Raw genomic sequence first — 18,973 nt, forward strand, 5'->3', positions numbered from 1 at the left:
ATAAACTTACACTTTCCTACATTGTATTCCATCATTCATCAAAGAATTCATCATCAGCACTTCACTGCCAATTCTCCTAGCTCATCCAAGTTCTTCTGCAGCCTCCGTTTCCTCAACACTACCTGTTACTCTACGTATCTTTATGTCATCTGAAAACTTCGCAACAATGCCCACAGTTTCTTCATCAGGATCGCTAATGTTTAACATGAACAGTTGCGTCCTAACATTGACCTCTGTGGAACGCCACTAGTCAAAGTCTACCACCCTGAAAAGACCCCTCTATCCCTACTCTCTGCCTTCTGCCAAACAGTCAATCTCCGACCCATGCTAATACCTCGGCTCTTGTCTTATTCCACAGCCTCCTGGAGCAGCGCCTTGTCAAAGCCCTTCTGGAAATGCAAATCGATCATATTCACTGGCTCTGCTTGTCTAACTTGCCTGTTACTTCCTCAAAAAATTCTAACAAATTTATCAAGCATGATCTGCACTTGATGAAGTCATGTTGGCTCAGCCCTATTTTACCAAGTACTTCAAGATACTCCACAAACGCATCCCTGACAATGGGCTCTACAATGTTACCAATGATCAAGGTCAGGATTACCAAACTATAGTTTCCCACCTTCTGCCTTCTTAACTGTTACATTAAACATTTTCCTCTATCTCAAGTCAACTGGGAGCCATCCCTGACTCCAGTGATTCCTGAATGATTACCACCAATGCCACCACAATCTCCTTAGATATATCTCCTTCAGAACTCCAGGGTGTGGTCCATCTGGTCCAGGTAATTTATCCACCTTCAGACCTTTCAGCTTCCCCACTTTAGTGTTGTACACTACACTCACATCTGCCCCCTTACATTCCTGAAGTTCTGGTCTGTTATTGGTTTTCCACTGTGAAGATTGTTTGTCTGTTATTGGTTTTCCACTGTGAAGATTGTTTCTAAGTACCTATTCAGTTCCTCTGCCATTTCTTTGTTCCTCATTACTACTTCTCCTGCCTCATGTCCCAGCAGTCTCATGTTCACTCTTGCCTTTATTAATCTGATAAAGGTTTTTGCAATCTTCTTTTATAATACTAGCTAGCTTACCCTTTTGTTTTATCTTCTACTCTCTGATGGCTTTTTTAGTTGTACCCTGCTGGTTTTTGAATGGTTTTCCAATCCATTGGCTTCCCTTGAATCTTCGATACATTTTTAGTCTCAGATTGTTCCCCTAAATGCTGTAATCTGGCCCTTCATCAAGCCCATCAGTGCACAAACAATTTAAAAGCAGGAAGTAAAATGGTAATGCATTTGTGTGTTTACATGTCACTACCAGGAGTGTTGAACTTGATTTCCTCCACGAGACGTCTCGTTCCACTTTCTCTACTCCCAGAGGTTTCCACAGATGCTGAATATTTCTAGTAATTTTTTGTTTTTATTTCAGATTCCAACATTCACCACAGGGTGGCATGGGGCAGGGATCTAGGTTCCGTTCCCGCCTTGGGCAACTGTGGGAAATTTGCAAGGGTCCAGACCTAAAACATCAGCTTTCCTGCTCCTCTGATGCTGCCTGGCCTGCTGTGCTCATCCAGCTTCAAACCTTGTTATCTTCTGTGTATGGGGGGGTTCTATTCAGGTGTTCTGGTTTCCTCCCACAATCCAAAGATGAGCAAACTAAGTAGATTGGCTATGCTAACTTGCCCTTTGTCCAGGGACATATAATCTAGGTGGATTAGCCATGGCAAGTGCAGTGTTACAGGGATGGGGTAGGGGTGATAGTTTCAAAGTTATGCTCTTCAGAGGGTCAATGTGTACTCAATGGATCGAATGGTCTGTTTCTACACTGTACAGATTCTATGATTAATCACAGAACTTGTTTTTGTCACAAATTAAAAATGGAGTCCTTGCTGGGCTGGGAGGACAGAGGGCAGCACAGTTTTGGCGGAACTTGATTTTTTTTTAATTAGCCGAAATAGGATGAGAAGGGTTCTCCGATAACCGCGGCAGCCATATGGTATCAATGTGGACTTCACCAGTTTCAAAATCTCCCCTTCCCCTACCGCATCCCTAAACCAGCCCAGTTCGTCCCCTCCCCCCACTGCACCACACAACCAGCCCAGCTCTTCCCCTCCACCCACTGCATCCCAAAACCAATCCAACCTGTCTCTGCCTCCCTAACCTGTTCTTCTTCTCACCCATCCCTTCCTCCCACCTCATGCCGCACCTCCATTTCCTTCCTACTAACCTCATCCCGCCTCCTTGACCTGACCGTCTTCCCTGGACTGACCTATCCCCTCCCCACCTACACTCTCTCCACCTATCTTCTTTACTCTCCATCTTCGGTCCGCCTCCCCCTCTCTCCCTATTTATTCCAGTTCCCTCCCCCCATCCCCCTCTCTGATGAAGGGTCTAGGCCCGAAACGGCAGCTTTTGTGCTCCTGAGATGCTGCTTGGCCTGCTGTGTTCATCCAGCCTCACATTTTATTATCTTGGAATTCTCCAGCATCTGCAGTTCCCATTATCATTGTTAAGTACAGCCCAGTTACAGGTTAGCTACTCGGGTTTGCTCTCTATGGGAGTGGCCATTCTCCAGTCCCTTAAATTTTCCTCGCCTCATGCACTACAAAGATTACTTGCATGAGTGCAGTACCTCCCAAGGCACTTCACAAAATTACAATCACGAAAAATCCTTCCTTGCTGCCCTTTAAAACACCAAGATCCTTAACGCCACCTCAGCAGTAAAGCTGCCTACCACGTGACCTCGCCTGGTCGCCATAGCAACGTGACGGACAGGGGCGGGTCAGTCGGAAGTGACGCACCTGTCGCTGCGGTGACGGTTGCCTTGCAGTTCGGACGGTTTCGCTCGTCTTCCTTTTGTTTTTAGCAGCATCATTATGTCCGGTGGCGGCGGAGAGTTCGGAAATCCTTTGCGCAAGTTTAAGCTCGTCTTTTTAGGCGAACAGAGTGGTGAGTGACCAGCGTAGGCCTGGAGATCGAGCTTCGGGCTGTCGTCACCGAAAGGCTGCCTTGCGGCAGGATCATCCGGGCCTTTCAGTCAGGCCCCGAGGCTGCGGTCTTTGCTGTGACTGAAAGGCCCTGTTACTGCTAGAATAGCTTGAACCAGGAAGCCGCCGTAATGAGCCCCCGATCTGACAGCACTGGCCTCACCGAAAAAAATCGTGCCCTCCCCCGTCGCCCTTCACTCAGCTGGAAACTTAAGCGTGATGAACCTGATTGAGAAATATCTGGAGCGCCTATCCTGGTTTTCCCTTGTTTCCTTTTTTTCATAAATGCTGCTTACTTAAAGCGGCTGGCACCCGTCTGTTCTATCGATTGTTTAGGGCTTTCCTTCGGGGCTTTAGAGAAAAGGCCTACATTGTGTTTCACTTTCCAAAGGATGTCACATTCCACGTCAGTTTTGATTAAGGTGCTGGAGTCATTTTCTATACAAAGATGCATAAACATCGACTGAGTTGGACAGATTTATCGGGTGCATCCATCTTTTTGAGAATTTTCAAAAAAATTTTGTTGAACTATGTGTTGCAGAGTTAGGTTCTGGATCTCTCATTTGGTCTATTGCAAGTTTAGGAATTCTAAGCATGTTTTTTGGCCTTTAAAGTCAAGAATGTGCCATTATATGTAATGATTATTTGAGCTGCACATCTCTGGTAGTGGGGTGTTCTGACAGGCTCTCAGGACCAAACACAAACACTGCTTCTGTCAGTGATAGCAAGAACTGCAGGTGCTGGAGTCAGAAACAATGCAGTATGGAGGAGCAGGAAAGTTGATACTTTGGGTTGGGACCTTTCTTCAGAAATGGGAAAGGGAGCTCAGAAATAAAGAGGGAGGAGAGGTGGGGCTGGAGAAAGTAGGTGGGATGGTGATAGGTGAATGGTGGGGATTGGTCATTGGGGTAGGTCGCAGAGAAGGTGGACAAACTGCATCAGGTGAAGGAGGTGGGGATGAGGGGGAGCTTTGGACATGGAGTGGGGAGATTTTTAAATCTGGTAAATTCCATGTTTAGACCATTGGGCTATAGCCTTCCAAGGTGGAAAATGAGGTGTTATTCCTCCAATTTGTGGGAGGTTTCGTGACACTGGAGGAGGCCCAGGATGGACATGTCACCCAGGGAGTGGGAGTTAACATGGTTGGTGACCGCAAGGTGGTGTTGTTTGTTACGTACAGAGCACAGATGCTGTACAAAACGCTCTGAGTCTACACTTGGTCTCTCCGATGTTAAGGTGGCCACAGCGGGAGCAATGGATACAGCTGACCAACTTGTTGGATGTGCAGATGAACCCCTGTCTGATATGAAAGGTTTGTTTTGGGCCTTGAATGGAGTGGAGGGGGGGGTAAGTGTAGCACTTCCTGTGGTTGTCGTGAAAGGTGCTGGGTGTGGTGGGGTTACCGGGGAATGTGGAGCATACAAGGGAGTCGCAGAGAGAACGGTCCCTTTGAAAGACAGATATGGGTGGGGAGGAAAATATCTCTTTAGTTGTGGGATCAGATTATATGTGGTGGAAGTGGCGAAGAATGATACATTGGAAGTGGAGGTTGATGGGTTGGTGTGAGGACAAGTGGGATTCTGTCTTTATTTTTGTAGTGGTAGGGATTGTGAAGGCAGAAGTGCATGAATTAAGAGATGCAGGTGAAGGTATTTTCGATCAACTGAGGGGGAGGTTACGGCCCTTCCAAATGGGCAACATCTAGGATTGTGTTCTTGCCCAGAATAAGCCTTTCACATCAGATAGGGGCTCTGTGTCTGTCAGGCCTGCTCAGTTACTTGAGCACTTTGTTTTTGTTTCACATCTCCAGAGCCTGTAGTTCTTTGTTTTATTCATGAACCTTACTTACTACCATCATCTCTTACTTCACAAGAGACGTCTATTTGCAGCTTTCACAAATCTCTGCTGCTGTTCTGGATTGAGATTATTAATCTTCCTTTCCAAATCTTTTAACTATGAGCTCTTGTTTTTAGGCATCAAGTATCAATTGATCTGTGACGTTAGTTCATGTTTGTCCCAACATTTCAGCAGAAATTCAAGAAAAGACTTCTTGATCTTGAAGTTCTCTTATAATTTGCAGATTAGTTGATTTTTTGATGAGCTTTTGCAGGAGTTTGCAGAAATGCTGCTCTTTTTTAAAAAGGGCAGATCAGCAAGTTCTAAACTAGCTGATAGGTTAGCTACTATGATGTTGACGGGACTAAAGTTGGTTCATGATGTCCAGAAGCAGCCTACTGCCTGATTGTGTTGAGTGGGTGCCTTTTGTAGTTTGCTGCATCCTTTTTATTTCAGTGTCCTTTGTATCTGTTGGGAGAGGCAGAAGTGATTTTCAGTTTTTAAACTCATATTCCCACTCACAGGGTTTCTGAGTAAGCTGTTCCATGAGTTCTCTGCTGTCGTTACGCATGCTGTCTGCACTAGCACTGCACTTGCCACTAGAGGAACCCTTCTTGGGTGTGACTGTTCGCCTAGAATGGCATAACATTTTGTCATTGTTCGTAAAACTTTTTTTCTTATGGTACCAAAAGAAGAGTGGGGTGGGGTGGGGTGGGGTGGGGGTGGGGGGAGAAGAAGCTGCCTGCCTTTTAAGTTTAAAAATTCAGTCAGTATGATCAGTTTTCCCAATTCAGATTGGCCAAAAGCAGGTATCAATTAAGTCCTGTCTGAAACTGCACTGAAATGATATACTTCCCTTATCAAGGTCACCCTGTTACTCCCCAGACGAATGCTGCTGCTGCTCGGCAAACTTTTTAGCACTGATTGCATCCCCTCTTTGCCTGTTCAGATTGTGCAGAATGCAGCAGACAAGGATCATGCTGTGCACTCTGCACAGTATTGCAGTGCCCCGCACAAAATGATACAAGCATCAGAATCTCTTCTTCTGCGCCATAGTGACCCTGGTTGAAGAACAGGCATTATTGTACCTGCCCTGTGCCTGTTTGGGAGTTGTATCATGAAGTTGTCAGTCATTGCGGTGGATAGCTCACACGGTAGTAACTGTTGATTTATGTAAAGTAGGACAATGGGTGTTCAAGGATGTAGGTGCCATAGCAGCTCCTACAGTACCTGATGTAGACTTTTAAGATGTGGTACCGATCATCATTGCAGTGTGTGTTGGCAGTGCTCAAAGCAACATGTATGCATAATTTTGTATTAATAGTGTTCTGCACCTGTGGTGAGCCAGCAGATTGGCAAAGCTTCTGCAATAGTACTGACCCTGCCATGGGGAAACTAGATGTTGCAATGGGCATTCCCAACACCCTTGATAGATTTGTGGGTTGAGGATTGAGATCCCATACAGGTTTCCAATGAATCCTTGGAAGTAGCCATCTGCATTTTTTTAAAAACTCCAACAGCTATTACCTTGGCTACTGGGGTAGGGTGCATATCCAACCTTTCAGGTCATAAGTCCCACTTCAGCAAATGGCACAGTTACATTATCGTGTCCTGGCCCATCCTCCATCTGTGACAGCAATGCACCTTACTCATCCAATGGAAATGACATTGAGGATGTAGATTGAGTTTTCTGTACCATCACTCCATCCTGATGGAGACCTTCAACTGTGACATCTTATTGAGACTGTTTGGTAGTCACCGGAGATTGCTGGTCCTGGGCTTTCTGGTGCAGTTGGTCCTCAATTTCTTTGCTGTTTCATTAGACTGTGGCCACAGTGGTGATAACCAATGGTTCCAGCCACAGAAGGGCTTATTGTAACAATAACCTTTGTGGAATATGTAAAAAGGCCCTTAGAAATGTGAACAGTTGGCATTAATGTCACAAACAAATAACAGTTCAACAGTTCACTTGTCCCTAGTTGGACATATTCAATATGGAGGGCCATGGAATGCCTCTACATGGAACGTCTTGACAGTTAGCCTGAATTTTGACATATGCCACACAAATACAGTAGGATTAAATGCAGTAGGATCACTGAAACTTTGTCTCCCAAGCCCAGCCCACTCCCCTCAATCAGCCAAGGAAAGCAGCATTGCATTGGAGCATGTTGGCCATAACTTACTGTACGAGGTTCACTTCACTTCATGACTTTGTCCATTTTGAGAGACCTTTTAATTGTCGTTGTGAAATACGGCCTACAGGCATTACATTTAGGTCTTCTATGATTACGTCTCCTTCATGAAGATGATAAAGGCCACTTTGTAATGACCAGTGACATGGTTGAGATTGCTTGTGCCTTTGATTGTTATCCCACACAGTTAGAATCTGCATGTAAAACACATGCAATGACCATGATTACAGAAGCCTTTTAGGGACCCTCTGAGAATGGTAGTGTCCCTACACCTGAACTGAGGCCTGGGTTTAAGATATGCCTGCTCCAGAGAGGGGTGTGATTGTCTCTGAACAGGTTGATTTTTTAAAAAGTTGTTCATCAGAAAACATATTTTCTAATGTCTTTAATTTGGACTGTTCCAGTGACTGATGAGGTCCTTCAAGAAGCAAGGACAATAAGTCACTCAAGTGGAGCTTGTCTCTTCTGTGGCAGTCGTCTTTGATTAAACTGAGCGCTACTTACTTGCACTTTCATTCGTGATATTTAGTTGCAGTATATTGTTTGCTTTGTAAGCTACCGGCACATGCTGTAAGTGTGACACTGATTAAGCATAGCACCGTACAGTGACATGTGCAAGGCATTATAATATTGCTGCTGCAGCATTCTGAAGTGCAATGTTAAAGTGGATGTCTGTATTTTAAATGCATTGGAGATGTGCCATGACATGGTGTGGCTAGTGCATTCCTAATGCCAACCGTCATGGAGAGGAAGCATGATGGGGTGGTGCAGGTAGTTACCCATAGAGTGTGCCCTGAGATGTTGCACTGCTGGTCAAAATGGAGGGCCACCCCTCTGCTTCACCCTAAGAGTTGTAAGCGGCAAGATGTAACCACCCTGTTTGAAATTTTTCCATTAGACGAAGCATCCTCTCCACTACCACCATGGCAAGACCCTTCAAGACCTTGATTCAATTCAGTTGCCACTTCCTGTTCTAAACCAGATACAAGCCTAATCTGACCAGCCTTTCTTTATTGGATAACCCACCTGCTTCAAGTATTACTCTGTAGATGTTTGAATTTCAATGCACTGGAAGGAGTTCAAAACAGTGACCAATACAATACCAGAACCTGGTCTTGCCTCTATCCTATATAATAGGCATAACTTACCTAGTTCTCTCTTGAGTTCTCCTTGTAATAAATAATATTAGATTAGCTTTCTCATTACTTGCTGTGTCCGCACAGGCCTCTTGTAATTAGTACACAAGAGCACTGAGATCCCTATACGTTGCAAAGCTTTGAAATCTCTCTTGTTTTGATGTTAATATTTTCTAATCAAAACTGCCAATTGTAAATTTTCCCACAATATTTTCCATTTGCCTGATTTTTGCCCACTCACCTATCTCTTTGTAGCCTCCTTATGTCTTCTTCACAACCTTACTTTCTTGCCTATCTTTGTGTGATCAGCAAACTTGGCAGCCATCTTGTCATCTAAGTCATTTATGCAAATTGTAAACAGTTAAGATCTTCACACTGATCCTTGATCCTTGCACCACATCTTGCCAAGCAGAAAAAATCCTGCTAGCCTGTTTCCTAACCTGCCAATCTTCTATATTTGCCAGTATGCTATCTCCTGCCTCATGATCTTTGGTACTGTTCAATAATTTTTTTTGATATGGCACTCTATCAAATGTTATCTTGTCATCCAAGTACAGTGCATTCACGAGTTCACGTTTATCCTTGGCCCATCCTTACTCGGTGTGGCATTAAATGTGATTTTTCCTTTCAGTCAACCAAATTGATTTGCTTGATTAATTGAACAATGGGAAGGATGTTATTAAACTGTGAAGGGTGCAAAAAAAAGGTTTACAAGGATGTTACTGAGATGGAAGGCTTAAGTTGTACGGAGAGGCTGGAGAGGCTGGGACTTTTTCCCCAAGAAGTGTGGGATGTTGAGGGGTGGCCTTTATAGAGGCTTATAAAATCATAAGGTGAATAGTCAAGGTCTTTTTACCAACATAGAGGGCATAGATTTAAGGTGAGAAGGGAAAGATTTAAAAGGGATCTGAGGGATAACTAGCAGGCAGCATGGTGGCTCAGTGGTTAGCACTGCTGCTTCACAGTGCCAGGGACCTGTCTTCAATTCCACCTTTGGGCCACTGTGTGGAGTTTGCACGTTCTGTGGCAGTTTCCTCTGGCTGCTCTGGTTTCCTCCCACAACCCAAAGATGTGCAGGTTAGGTGGCTTGGCCATGCTAAATTGCCATAGTGTGAAGAAATGTTTAGGTTAAGTGGGTTAAACTTGGGGAAATACAGGGGTAGGGGGTTAGGTCTGGATGGGATGTGCTTCAGAGTGGCTGTGTGAACTTGTTGGGCCAAATGGCCTGTTTCTCCACTGCAGGTCTTCAAAGAGTAGAGATGGGCACAATTACACCAGTTAAAATACATTTGCACAAGTACACATAGTAAAGGTTTGGAAGGATATAGGCCAAAACCGGCACATAGGATTAGCTGAATTTAGGAAGCTGGTTGGCATGGAAGAGTTGGGCTGAAGGACCTTTTTCTATGCTGTATGACTCTAATTTTTCTAACTTGCCTTTATTGGTCAATGCATTGAGTATAGGAGTTAGGACATCACGTTGTGGCTGTACAGAACACTGGTTGGTACACTTTTGGAATACTGTGTGTTCAATTCTGCTCTGCATGCTGTAGGAATGATGTGAAACTTGAAAGGGTTCAGAAAAGGCTTACAAGGAAGTTGCTTGGGTTGGAGGATGCATGCTATAGGGAGACGCTGAACAGACTGGAGTGTCAGAGGCTGAGGGGTGAGCTTTATAGAGATTTATAAAATAGGGTGAATAGCCAAGGTCTCTTTCCAGGGTCGGGGTGGCCAAAACAAGAGGCCGTAGATTTAAGATTAGAGGAGACAGATCTAAATGGGACCGAAGGATCAACAATTTCACACAGATGATGTATGTGCATGTATAGAATGAGTAGCCAGAGGAAGTGGTGGAGGCTGATACAGTAGCAATGTTTAAAAGGCGTACAAATGGATCTGTGAATAGGTAGGGTTAAGGAGGATATGGGACTAGATTAATTTAGGGTATCTGGTGGGCATGGATGACTTGGACTGATGGGTCTATTTCCATGCTGCACAATTCTGACTCTAAGTGCCATGCTATGTCTTTTTTTAAAATAGTTTTTACGAGTTTTCTCTATTACGTATATTGAGTTAACAGGCTTATAGTTTCTTGTGTTCTATTTTGTTTTGTTTGAATAGTTTTTTTCTCCATCAAATGGAATCTTCCCCAAATCAAGGAACTTTGTAAAATTAAAGCCTATGCATCGACTATTTTACTTGCCAATTCTTTTAAGATCCAGGGTGAATAACAGGGCTCAGGACTTTCCAACCTGCAGCTCCAGCAAGTTACTCAGTGCCACTTCTCTTGTGATTTATAATTTGTGCTTCTTTCTGATTTCTAGTTGCTTTTGGCATGTTACTCAATTTGTACAATAAAGACTGAGGCAAAATGCCTGTGCAGTTAAAATGCTGTATCAGCTTATTTTCCACTATTAGATTCCCCAGACTCCCTTTCAATGGGATAAATGCTAACTTTGTTAACTGTTATTGATAGTCTCTTATTGTCTTTTATTTCTGGCAAACTTTCTCTCATACAGTAAATTTGCCTCTTCCGTCAATTTTTTTTGTCCAATCCTCTAACTTGCCACTTGTCTTTGCACAATTGCATGCATTTTATTATCTTAAACTTTTCTAGTTAACCACAGTGGTGGTTCCAGCCTTGAAATTCTTACTTGTTGAAATATATCACTACTGTGTAAACCTGAAATATCCCCTTAAATGTCTGCCATTGCTTTTCTATTGACCCATCCATGAGCCTAAATTGCAAATTCACTTTAACCAGCTCTGCTTTCATATCCTTACTATTGTCCTTTGCAAAACTTTTGAAAAAGTCAGATCCATTCCTCTCCCTCAAATGAATGGAAAATACATACATATAATCATTGCTGTTACATTATATTATCATTTAATTAATCCTGTGTCATTACACAACATCAGGCATAGGATAGCCTGCTGTCTATCTGGCTCTAGAGCACATTTAGGATTTTCTCTGACCAGGACTGCAGAGATATCTCGTAAATAGATCATTTCCTCTTTTTCATTGCAAATCTGCATCTAGTTCTTTAGAATTTTAACCCTGCAGGCAAGTTGTGTGGATCTTCACATTCAACTTGATGCAGCCAGCTCCTCAATATTGCCTTCGTCTCTTGGTAACTTCAGTTTTTTTCTAAAATTCTGTATGCAGTGGTGTTTGGCCCAGACTCTAATGGTCCTGTTTTTCTGCCAAATATATAATAGGTATCATACTACATTGTCTGATTCCTTAGTTAAATATTGTCATTAACATGCACCAGTACTCTGGATGTGAGTTTGCTCGCTGAGCTGGAAGGTTAGTTTTCAGACGTTTCGTCACCATTCTAGGTGACATCCTCAGTGAGCCTCCAACGAAGCGCTGGTGTTATGTCTGGCTTTCTATTTATCTGTTTAGGTTTCCTTGGGTTGGTGATGTCATTTCCTGCTCTTTTTCTCAGAGGATGGTAGATGGGCTCCAAATCAATGTGTTTGTTGATGGAGTTCCAGTTGGAATGCCACGCTTCTAGGAATTCTCGTGCGTGTCTCTGTTTGGCTTGTCCTAGGATGGATGTGTTGTCCCAATCAAAGTGGTGTCCTTCCTCATTTGTATGTAAGAATACTAGTGATAGTGGGTCATGCCATTTTGTGGCTAGTTGATGTTCATGTATCCTGGTGGCTAGCTTTCTGCATTGTATATGCTCTGAAGAATTAAAACTACAACAGACTGCAGAAAGAAATTAGATTGATTTTTAGTGTGTTCCTGGGGGGATTAAAAAAAACTAGCTCTTATTTTGTGTATTTAGTATTTTACCCAGGTACTTTTTTGATGCTTTCATAAATTAATCTATTGAGAAAGTTTGTTTGAGATAAGGCTTTCTCATCTGCATGGTCATCAATTGTGCAATGGTTGCAATACTGTGTGTTTGTCTGGTCTTCTCTCAAGCTTTCTCTGTGCTGTTCATATGTCTGAAAAATTTAATATTTCTTGAACTCTTTAAAAAGCATATGTTAAAGGTACAAGATAGTAGTATAAACTTTTTAAACCGCTTCATCAAAATACTCTTCAGGACCTGTATATCTGAATTCCTCCATGGGTGCTCTTTTTATGTTTAATGTGTATTTTCTCTGTTTTATCCCTTGCTCCCTAAATGTATAACCACATCTTTTTTTCTGCATTAAATTTTGTTTGATATTCATTAACCGCCTTGAATGAAATCCTTTTCAATCCTTTTTGCAGTTAGCCAGTTAGTGAACTTTTTTTAAAGTGCCTTGAAATTTCGTTTTCTCCCTGTATTCAAGCCCTTACTAGTTGTTTTTAATTTATGGATTCACGGAATGGTTTTGGGCTAATTGGCCTTTGAAGTCTTGGAGAACAGGTCTTGCTGGATATGGTAACATATTTTAATAGTTTATGTGGCCTTTAATATATGCTGAGATTAAATTCTCATCTACTATTCAGTTCTTCGAGTATGGTTGTTGGTTATTGGTGCCTATTGCTAATTTCATGTTCATTGGTTATTGACTTTAAATAGAATATTTTGATTGTCTGTGGACATTTTCTAAATAATTGACCAGCACCTTCAATATTGTCAGATTAATTTAGTGGATTACCAAGTTACTTGGAAGTTAATTCTTAATTTTAATCTTGTGTAATTATTGTCAAATAATTGTGTATTACTCTCTGCCAAGGTTACTACTTAACCTGAATGATAAAGTCGAAGTGCTTCCCCAAAATCACCGAGTCTATAATTGATCTTTTTTCCCCATTGTTCAATGTATGAAATCCTCTTTCGTTTTCAATTTTACTGAGATGTGGGCATGCAGAGAGATTCTTCAGGAATGCACCTCCCTTTTCAGTAATTTGACCCCCATTCCAGATTTTCCAAATGCCATGACAGAAGCAGCTTCTTAGGCTGATTATTTGGTAACAAGCTGCGCACCACTGTACTCCCTTGAGTTTCATTGAGGCTCAGAGTCTTTTATATAAAGGAGCAATATATATCAATCGTGAAGATTTTTAATCATTTTCCAAAACAAAACAGGTAGGTTGGTGTTTTTTTAAATTTTTTTACTTCTATCACTTCATGAAAAAGCCTGTATTGAACTGTTCCTTCAGTCCACACAGAAAATGTAGAATAGTGTATCTCGATTTTGAAGATGCCAGTTGATTCTGAAGACTGTATAAACCCAGGCTAAAAGTCATTGGAGTCATCTTTCATCTTGGGGCCTCAGTTTGAATTCAGCTTAGGCTAGTTGCTGTCTTGGACAAGGGGTAAGGTTACATTGCACGGAAAACGCATATTGAAAGAATTGTGTTTCTAATACAATGGACAAGGCATTGCACGGAGACCTGGTAATTGCTGTACGTTTGTAACTATTTTGCAACCTTAAAATTTTAAGGTTCACACTTTGACCAGACAAAGGGTAAGAGTAAACATTACTTCAAAAAGACCATTTGGTATTTGGTAGTGAATACTAATGCAACATAATGTCTATTGTGTCTAATATGGTATAATGCCCTGTCCAGTCTCACGCTAAGTCGTGTTGGATCACTTGCTGTTTGTAGTGTACAGCAATGATCTAGACATTACTGTAGGGGGTTTGATCAATAAAATTGCAAACATGAATTTGTGTAAGTAGTGAGAAAGATGGCTTAACGTACAGGATAATCTCAGCAGGCTGATCAGATGGGTAGAACACTGACAAATTGAATTTAGCGTGTGATAGATTTTGGCAGGACTAACAAGGTGAGGGACGAATTGTAGGTCCCTGGGAAGTAGGCGATCTATGTATATGTCTGCAGATCCTTGAAGGAAGCAGGACAAGTGGTTAAGGATAATTGAAAGCTGAAGAGGAACAGAAAGAAATTTCTTACTTAGCACAGGGATCAATAACCAGAAGTCATGACCTTAATGTAAAGGGCAGAAGATGTAGAGGGGATTTAAGGAAGAATGTGTTTTGCCCTGAGACTAGTGGGTACCTGCTTGAAAGAGCAGTAGAGGCAGGAACTGTCAACATTTATGAAGCAGTTAGGTGAAATGCCATTCCATGCAAGCTAAGAAACAAATGCTTTTATGCATCCATACTGTAAGAAAAAGTTTTTACTTTGCAACTGAGATTATCTACAATCTTCTCCATTTAGTTTCTGAGCAGATCTGATAGCTTTTTTTTAACGTGTCATCTTTGTTCCTTCTGTGAATTATCTACCTTTTTAAGCTATAAAAATATGTTTACTAATTTGAGATGTTCTTTCTATTGTAGTTGGGAAAACATCACTGATAACAAGGTTCATGTATGACAGTTTTGACAACACTTACCAGGTGAGTGACATATTAGACCAGTAGCTCTCAAAAATAAGGAGGTCTGAGCTTTGTGCTTCTCTCTAATGTGCTTCATGTAGTAATGAGACATCCGGTCTTGTCAATGAACAACAGGTTTTATTAAAACTAACACTATATACACAGGATAATAAGAGAGAACATCTCCCTTGTAGCCTAACAGACCCCAGCTTCAGTTCCATGTGATCTGATTTCACTGAGAGAATTCTTTTTGCACACGCTTATACATGTAGTTTGGATATATCATAAAAACACTACTAGGGCAGGTGGAACTTGAACCTGGACCACCATAAGATCTTTGCTTGTTATATCTGAATACGATATATTCTATTGGTCTATGCCGAATTTCTGTTTTTACTTGCACAGACTACAGAAGGGAAATGGGGAAATATCAAAATCTTTTATGAGTAGGCTAGAGATTGTTCCTATGTGTGTTGTTTTTACCATTCTTTCTGGGATGTGGGTGTCACTGACTGATAATGAATTATGACACTATCTCTAATTGCCCTTGAACTGAGTAATTTGCTGAATGTTTTCAGAGGATAATTAACAGTCAACCACATGATATAGATCTGAAGTCATATATACAGGCCAGACCAAGAATAGTAGATTTCTTTTCCCAGAGGGCATTAGTTAGGTTTTTGTAAAAACCTATCATGATTTCGTGGTCACGTTTTCTTAGGTGAGCTTTCATTTCCCAGTTTTATTAATTTGAATTTCAACTTCAAATAAAACTGATAGCAAAACACTAAAAGACGTTTGAGACAAGTGTGCAAAATGTCCATCAAAGAGGTTTTAAAGATAGAAAGGAATTAAGTAATTTCAGAAGGAAATTTGAGTTTGGACTGAGCATGGTATTGTAGTTCCTGAGGGTGAAATTAAGAAAATCAGCAAAGACACAGGCCAAAATTAGGAAATGCACATATCTTGGAATGATTTGGAAGTAGGTTTGTTTGCTCCTATTTCTTGATGAAGTTATGACTTTGATTAGCCATGAGAATTTTCCATGATATAGTTGAGACCAGGGGAGGTATTTAAGGTAATAAGCAACAAACTCACTGATCTTGCTTTTTGCGCATCTTCTTTGCAGTTGTATTCCTTGCTTTATGATCTTTGTTATGATCTGCCTATACTACGTGCAAAACAAAACTTCTAATGTACTTAGGTTCATGTGACAATAATAGATCAAAAAGTTAGATTCAGAAAACTTTTTGTCATGGGAAAATCTCCAAAGATACTTCATTTAATGTCCTGGCACAAATGAAAAGGGGAAGTGGACAGCCATGTATTGAAAGTTCAGCTTGAAAGTAAAGAAACAGATATTTTACTCTCTCCCTGTTAGAAAACAAACTAGAGGCAATAAAAAAAAATTGCTTGTTTGAGCCCTACATTTGATTCTTTGGGCGTTGAGTAAGCTCAGACCTCCAAAACCATTTTTTTGTGGTGGAAATGATCTGCTTTGAGTAAATTGTTTTTGGTATTGGTAGTTGCAGGAAATGGAAGTTGGAGATATGTAAAACAGACAGATCAAAATATCGCAAGCTGTACAATACTGATTTGATGTCAGTGGCGTCATTTTGAATCTGTCATCCAGCTTAATGCCCTCTTATAACATCAGACAACTGAATGTACAGAAGAAATCACAGCAGAACAACTCCCCACAAAAGCTAATTAAAAAGATAATCAGCTAATTTTAAGATCATAAGACATAGGAGTGGAAATAAGGCCATTCAGCCCATCGAGTCTACTCTGCCATTTAATCATGGCTGATGGGCATTTCAACTCCACTTACCCGTACTCTCCCTGTACCCCTTAATTCCTTGTGAGATTAGTTACAAGTCAGCTGCTAGTTGACTTCTTTGGGATGTCACTTTGTTTATACAATATTTAGTTGTGAAACTTTACAGGGAGAGCCACAGCCTGTGCTGAGAAGTTAGTCTTGATTTCTAGGTTTCTGCACAAACTAATTATTTAAGAGCTGTACAATAGCAGGCATTTCCCTTGATTACAGCAGTGTTCAGATGAACAGAGGGAAAGCAGAGCAAGACAGGCAGCTAGAATAAAAAGAGAAGGGTTCTCAGGAGACAACTCCAACTGCCCAAGGTATTCATGAAGCAACTGCCATTGCAAGTCTCAGCAAAGAATACCGCACAAAATACCTGCATTTCAGTAAGGACAGCGTCAACAGAACTTGCTACGTGTTGCAGCCACAACTAAAACCTTAGCAGGGCCTCCGTGACCAATTAGTGGTGTAAGACAAGAGACAAAAGAGCCATGCAGTTTAATGCTTTGCTTATTCCCAGTAATCAGTTTTACCAGCTACAGTATTTAACCCACAAACTAAAGGGTGGTGGGTGGGAGACAGTAACTCCAATGCCCAACCCATGCATGTGTCAAATGCTAGACTGCTACACAAGCAAATCATTGAAGACTTGAAATGATGCTTCTGCTGCTCTCATCATTAAATGCAGGATAATTTTAAATATTATAAAGGCTGTCTTTGCCAGCCACAATGGGGTGGGGGTAGGGGGAGTAACCTAGACTGCTGTTTTCATTCAAGTATGACACTAGTAACTACAGCCCCAATTCTCTGCTCACCAACATTCCAAAATCTTCCCTTTCCAGTGATTAAACATTACAGCATTACTTTGCCACAATGCAAAAATAAAGGCTGACAAAAAAATTCTGCATCAAGTTTCAATACCATCTTTCAAAGGGTATAATCATTTCTCTTGAGCCTTTATTTCCTGCACTAGTACATATACCCATTGCACTGTAGCATAGTTGATGGCTTCCAGTGCAGATGGTAGATGACTTAATAGATTAACATTGCCCAGTTGTGTGTTTAGAAGCCCAGCTGTGGGCTAAATGGGTGGCAATGCCGCAGCAATCTTTATATTCTGTTCAATAAGAATTTGCTGGATTGCTGAAAGACCCTACAAACCTTACTGAACACTAATCCAGTTAGGGCAACCACAGAGAATTTCCACTACGTACTGCACAAAACCCTTAGCCAATGTGGTGCAGTCCCCACCATGCACCTTGATGTTGACTGCAGGTTTCTTACACCCCACCCAACCCCCATCGACTTCCCAATGCACCAAGCAATGCTTTGTATACATCCGTTAGTATTCTATGGTAAACATCACCAAAGTGCTCATCGACATCGCTGACAGCAGGGCCCATCTGTGAAGTCTCCCTCAGTTAACCAGCACCTGTGCTATCCCTGCATCAGTTTAAGGCCACTTGAGCCAAGTGTTTCCCCCACATGCAGATGTCACCTCTATACTAAACAGTGTGAATATCTGAGCTGTTGTTTGAGACTGCAATTGAATTCTGATGCATCTTCATCACAGTTTCCTAACGTCCACCGCCAGCTGGCTTGCACCTCTAGTATCTGAAAGGAGGAGGTGTGCAAGTGCAGATTGCAGAGTGGACAGCAGGTTGAACAATGAATAACTTCCTGAACATCAGACAAGATCATGGAGTGAGGGAGAGGTGAGATATAAAGAGAAGGATTGGTAGGAGGATTTAATTCCTGCTATAAGCCATGACAGCATTGTCTTCCTATGGGGAGTTGCAACATTCAAGCCTGCTTGGATTCATCTGGTGAGGAGTCTTTGTCTGCAACATAGGGAGCATTCCAGTCTGTGCTGTGCGATCTGATTGGCTGATGTTGCTGTCATGGCTGAGTAGCTGGTAACATGGGCAAGCTTCAAGATGTAGGTGCAAGACTTGCCCCAGTATTAAAATATGTGAAGGTGCAGTGCAGGATCTGAATGCCAGATGAGCTAGGTAAATAGACATTGTTTTAGGAAAAAGTGATAGAAGCATGAATGTAGCAGTGCTTAAAGCTAGTGGTACAACTGATGGGAACACTACAGCTGAAGGAGTTGAATTCACTGACCTGAACCACTCGAGATGACTGAGCAACTTTCAGCACTGCTTCCAAATCTAGGCATTGACCTCCACGTTGAATTTTGAACAGGTCTTCTTTCCATCTCCTTCACAAAAACATTGTGTAGAGTCCAAATACCTTGGAGACTGCTGCATCAAACATTGTGCCGTTCTTCAATGATTGAGGTGACAGTCAGATCCTGCATGACTGCCAACACATTCTCTATTTGGAAAGCACCTCAGTTTAAGTTAGCGTTAAGTGATGTGAATCACTCAAAGTTAGCCTCTTGCTGATAGACCCAGCTAATCAACAACATAGTTCTGGCAGGACACTGAAAGCATTGAAGTGATAAGTCCACATGTAGTTAATCTGCTACCAGAATCACAATAAATTGACATGGGTTAAATCAGGAAGTCTGATCTTTGTATGCTGACAAAACTTAGTCCCCTTAAGAGTTTTACGATAAGGGTGTAGATGTTGCATAATGGAATTACATATGGATTGATTTGAGAGATCAAATGGTTATTTCTTTACATGGGTCTTTACAAAATATGGTAACTTGGTAGTACAGGAGTTGAGTAATACTGAAAAAGA

General features: G+C 41.7%; 1 protein-coding gene across 2 annotated transcripts in view; it reads left to right on the forward strand.

Moving 5' to 3' along the window:
- Positions 1–2,772: 2,772 nt before the first annotated feature.
- Positions 2,773–18,973, forward strand: part of LOC125458927 (ras-related protein Rab-6A-like) — a 58,399-nt gene continuing 42,198 nt past the window's right edge. For both annotated transcript variants that reach the window (XM_048544774.1, XM_048544773.1), the window contains exons 1-2: positions 2,773–2,947; positions 14,405–14,463. In XM_048544774.1, the coding sequence (XP_048400731.1) occupies positions 2,875–2,947; positions 14,405–14,463 (132 nt within the window). In that variant the 5' untranslated portion in view covers positions 2,773–2,874. The remainder of the gene's footprint in view (positions 2,948–14,404; positions 14,464–18,973) is intronic.

The sequence above is a fragment of the Stegostoma tigrinum genome, chromosome 15 (genome assembly GCF_030684315.1).
Source record: "Stegostoma tigrinum isolate sSteTig4 chromosome 15, sSteTig4.hap1, whole genome shotgun sequence".
Classification (NCBI taxonomy): domain Eukaryota; kingdom Metazoa; phylum Chordata; class Chondrichthyes; order Orectolobiformes; family Stegostomatidae; genus Stegostoma; species Stegostoma tigrinum.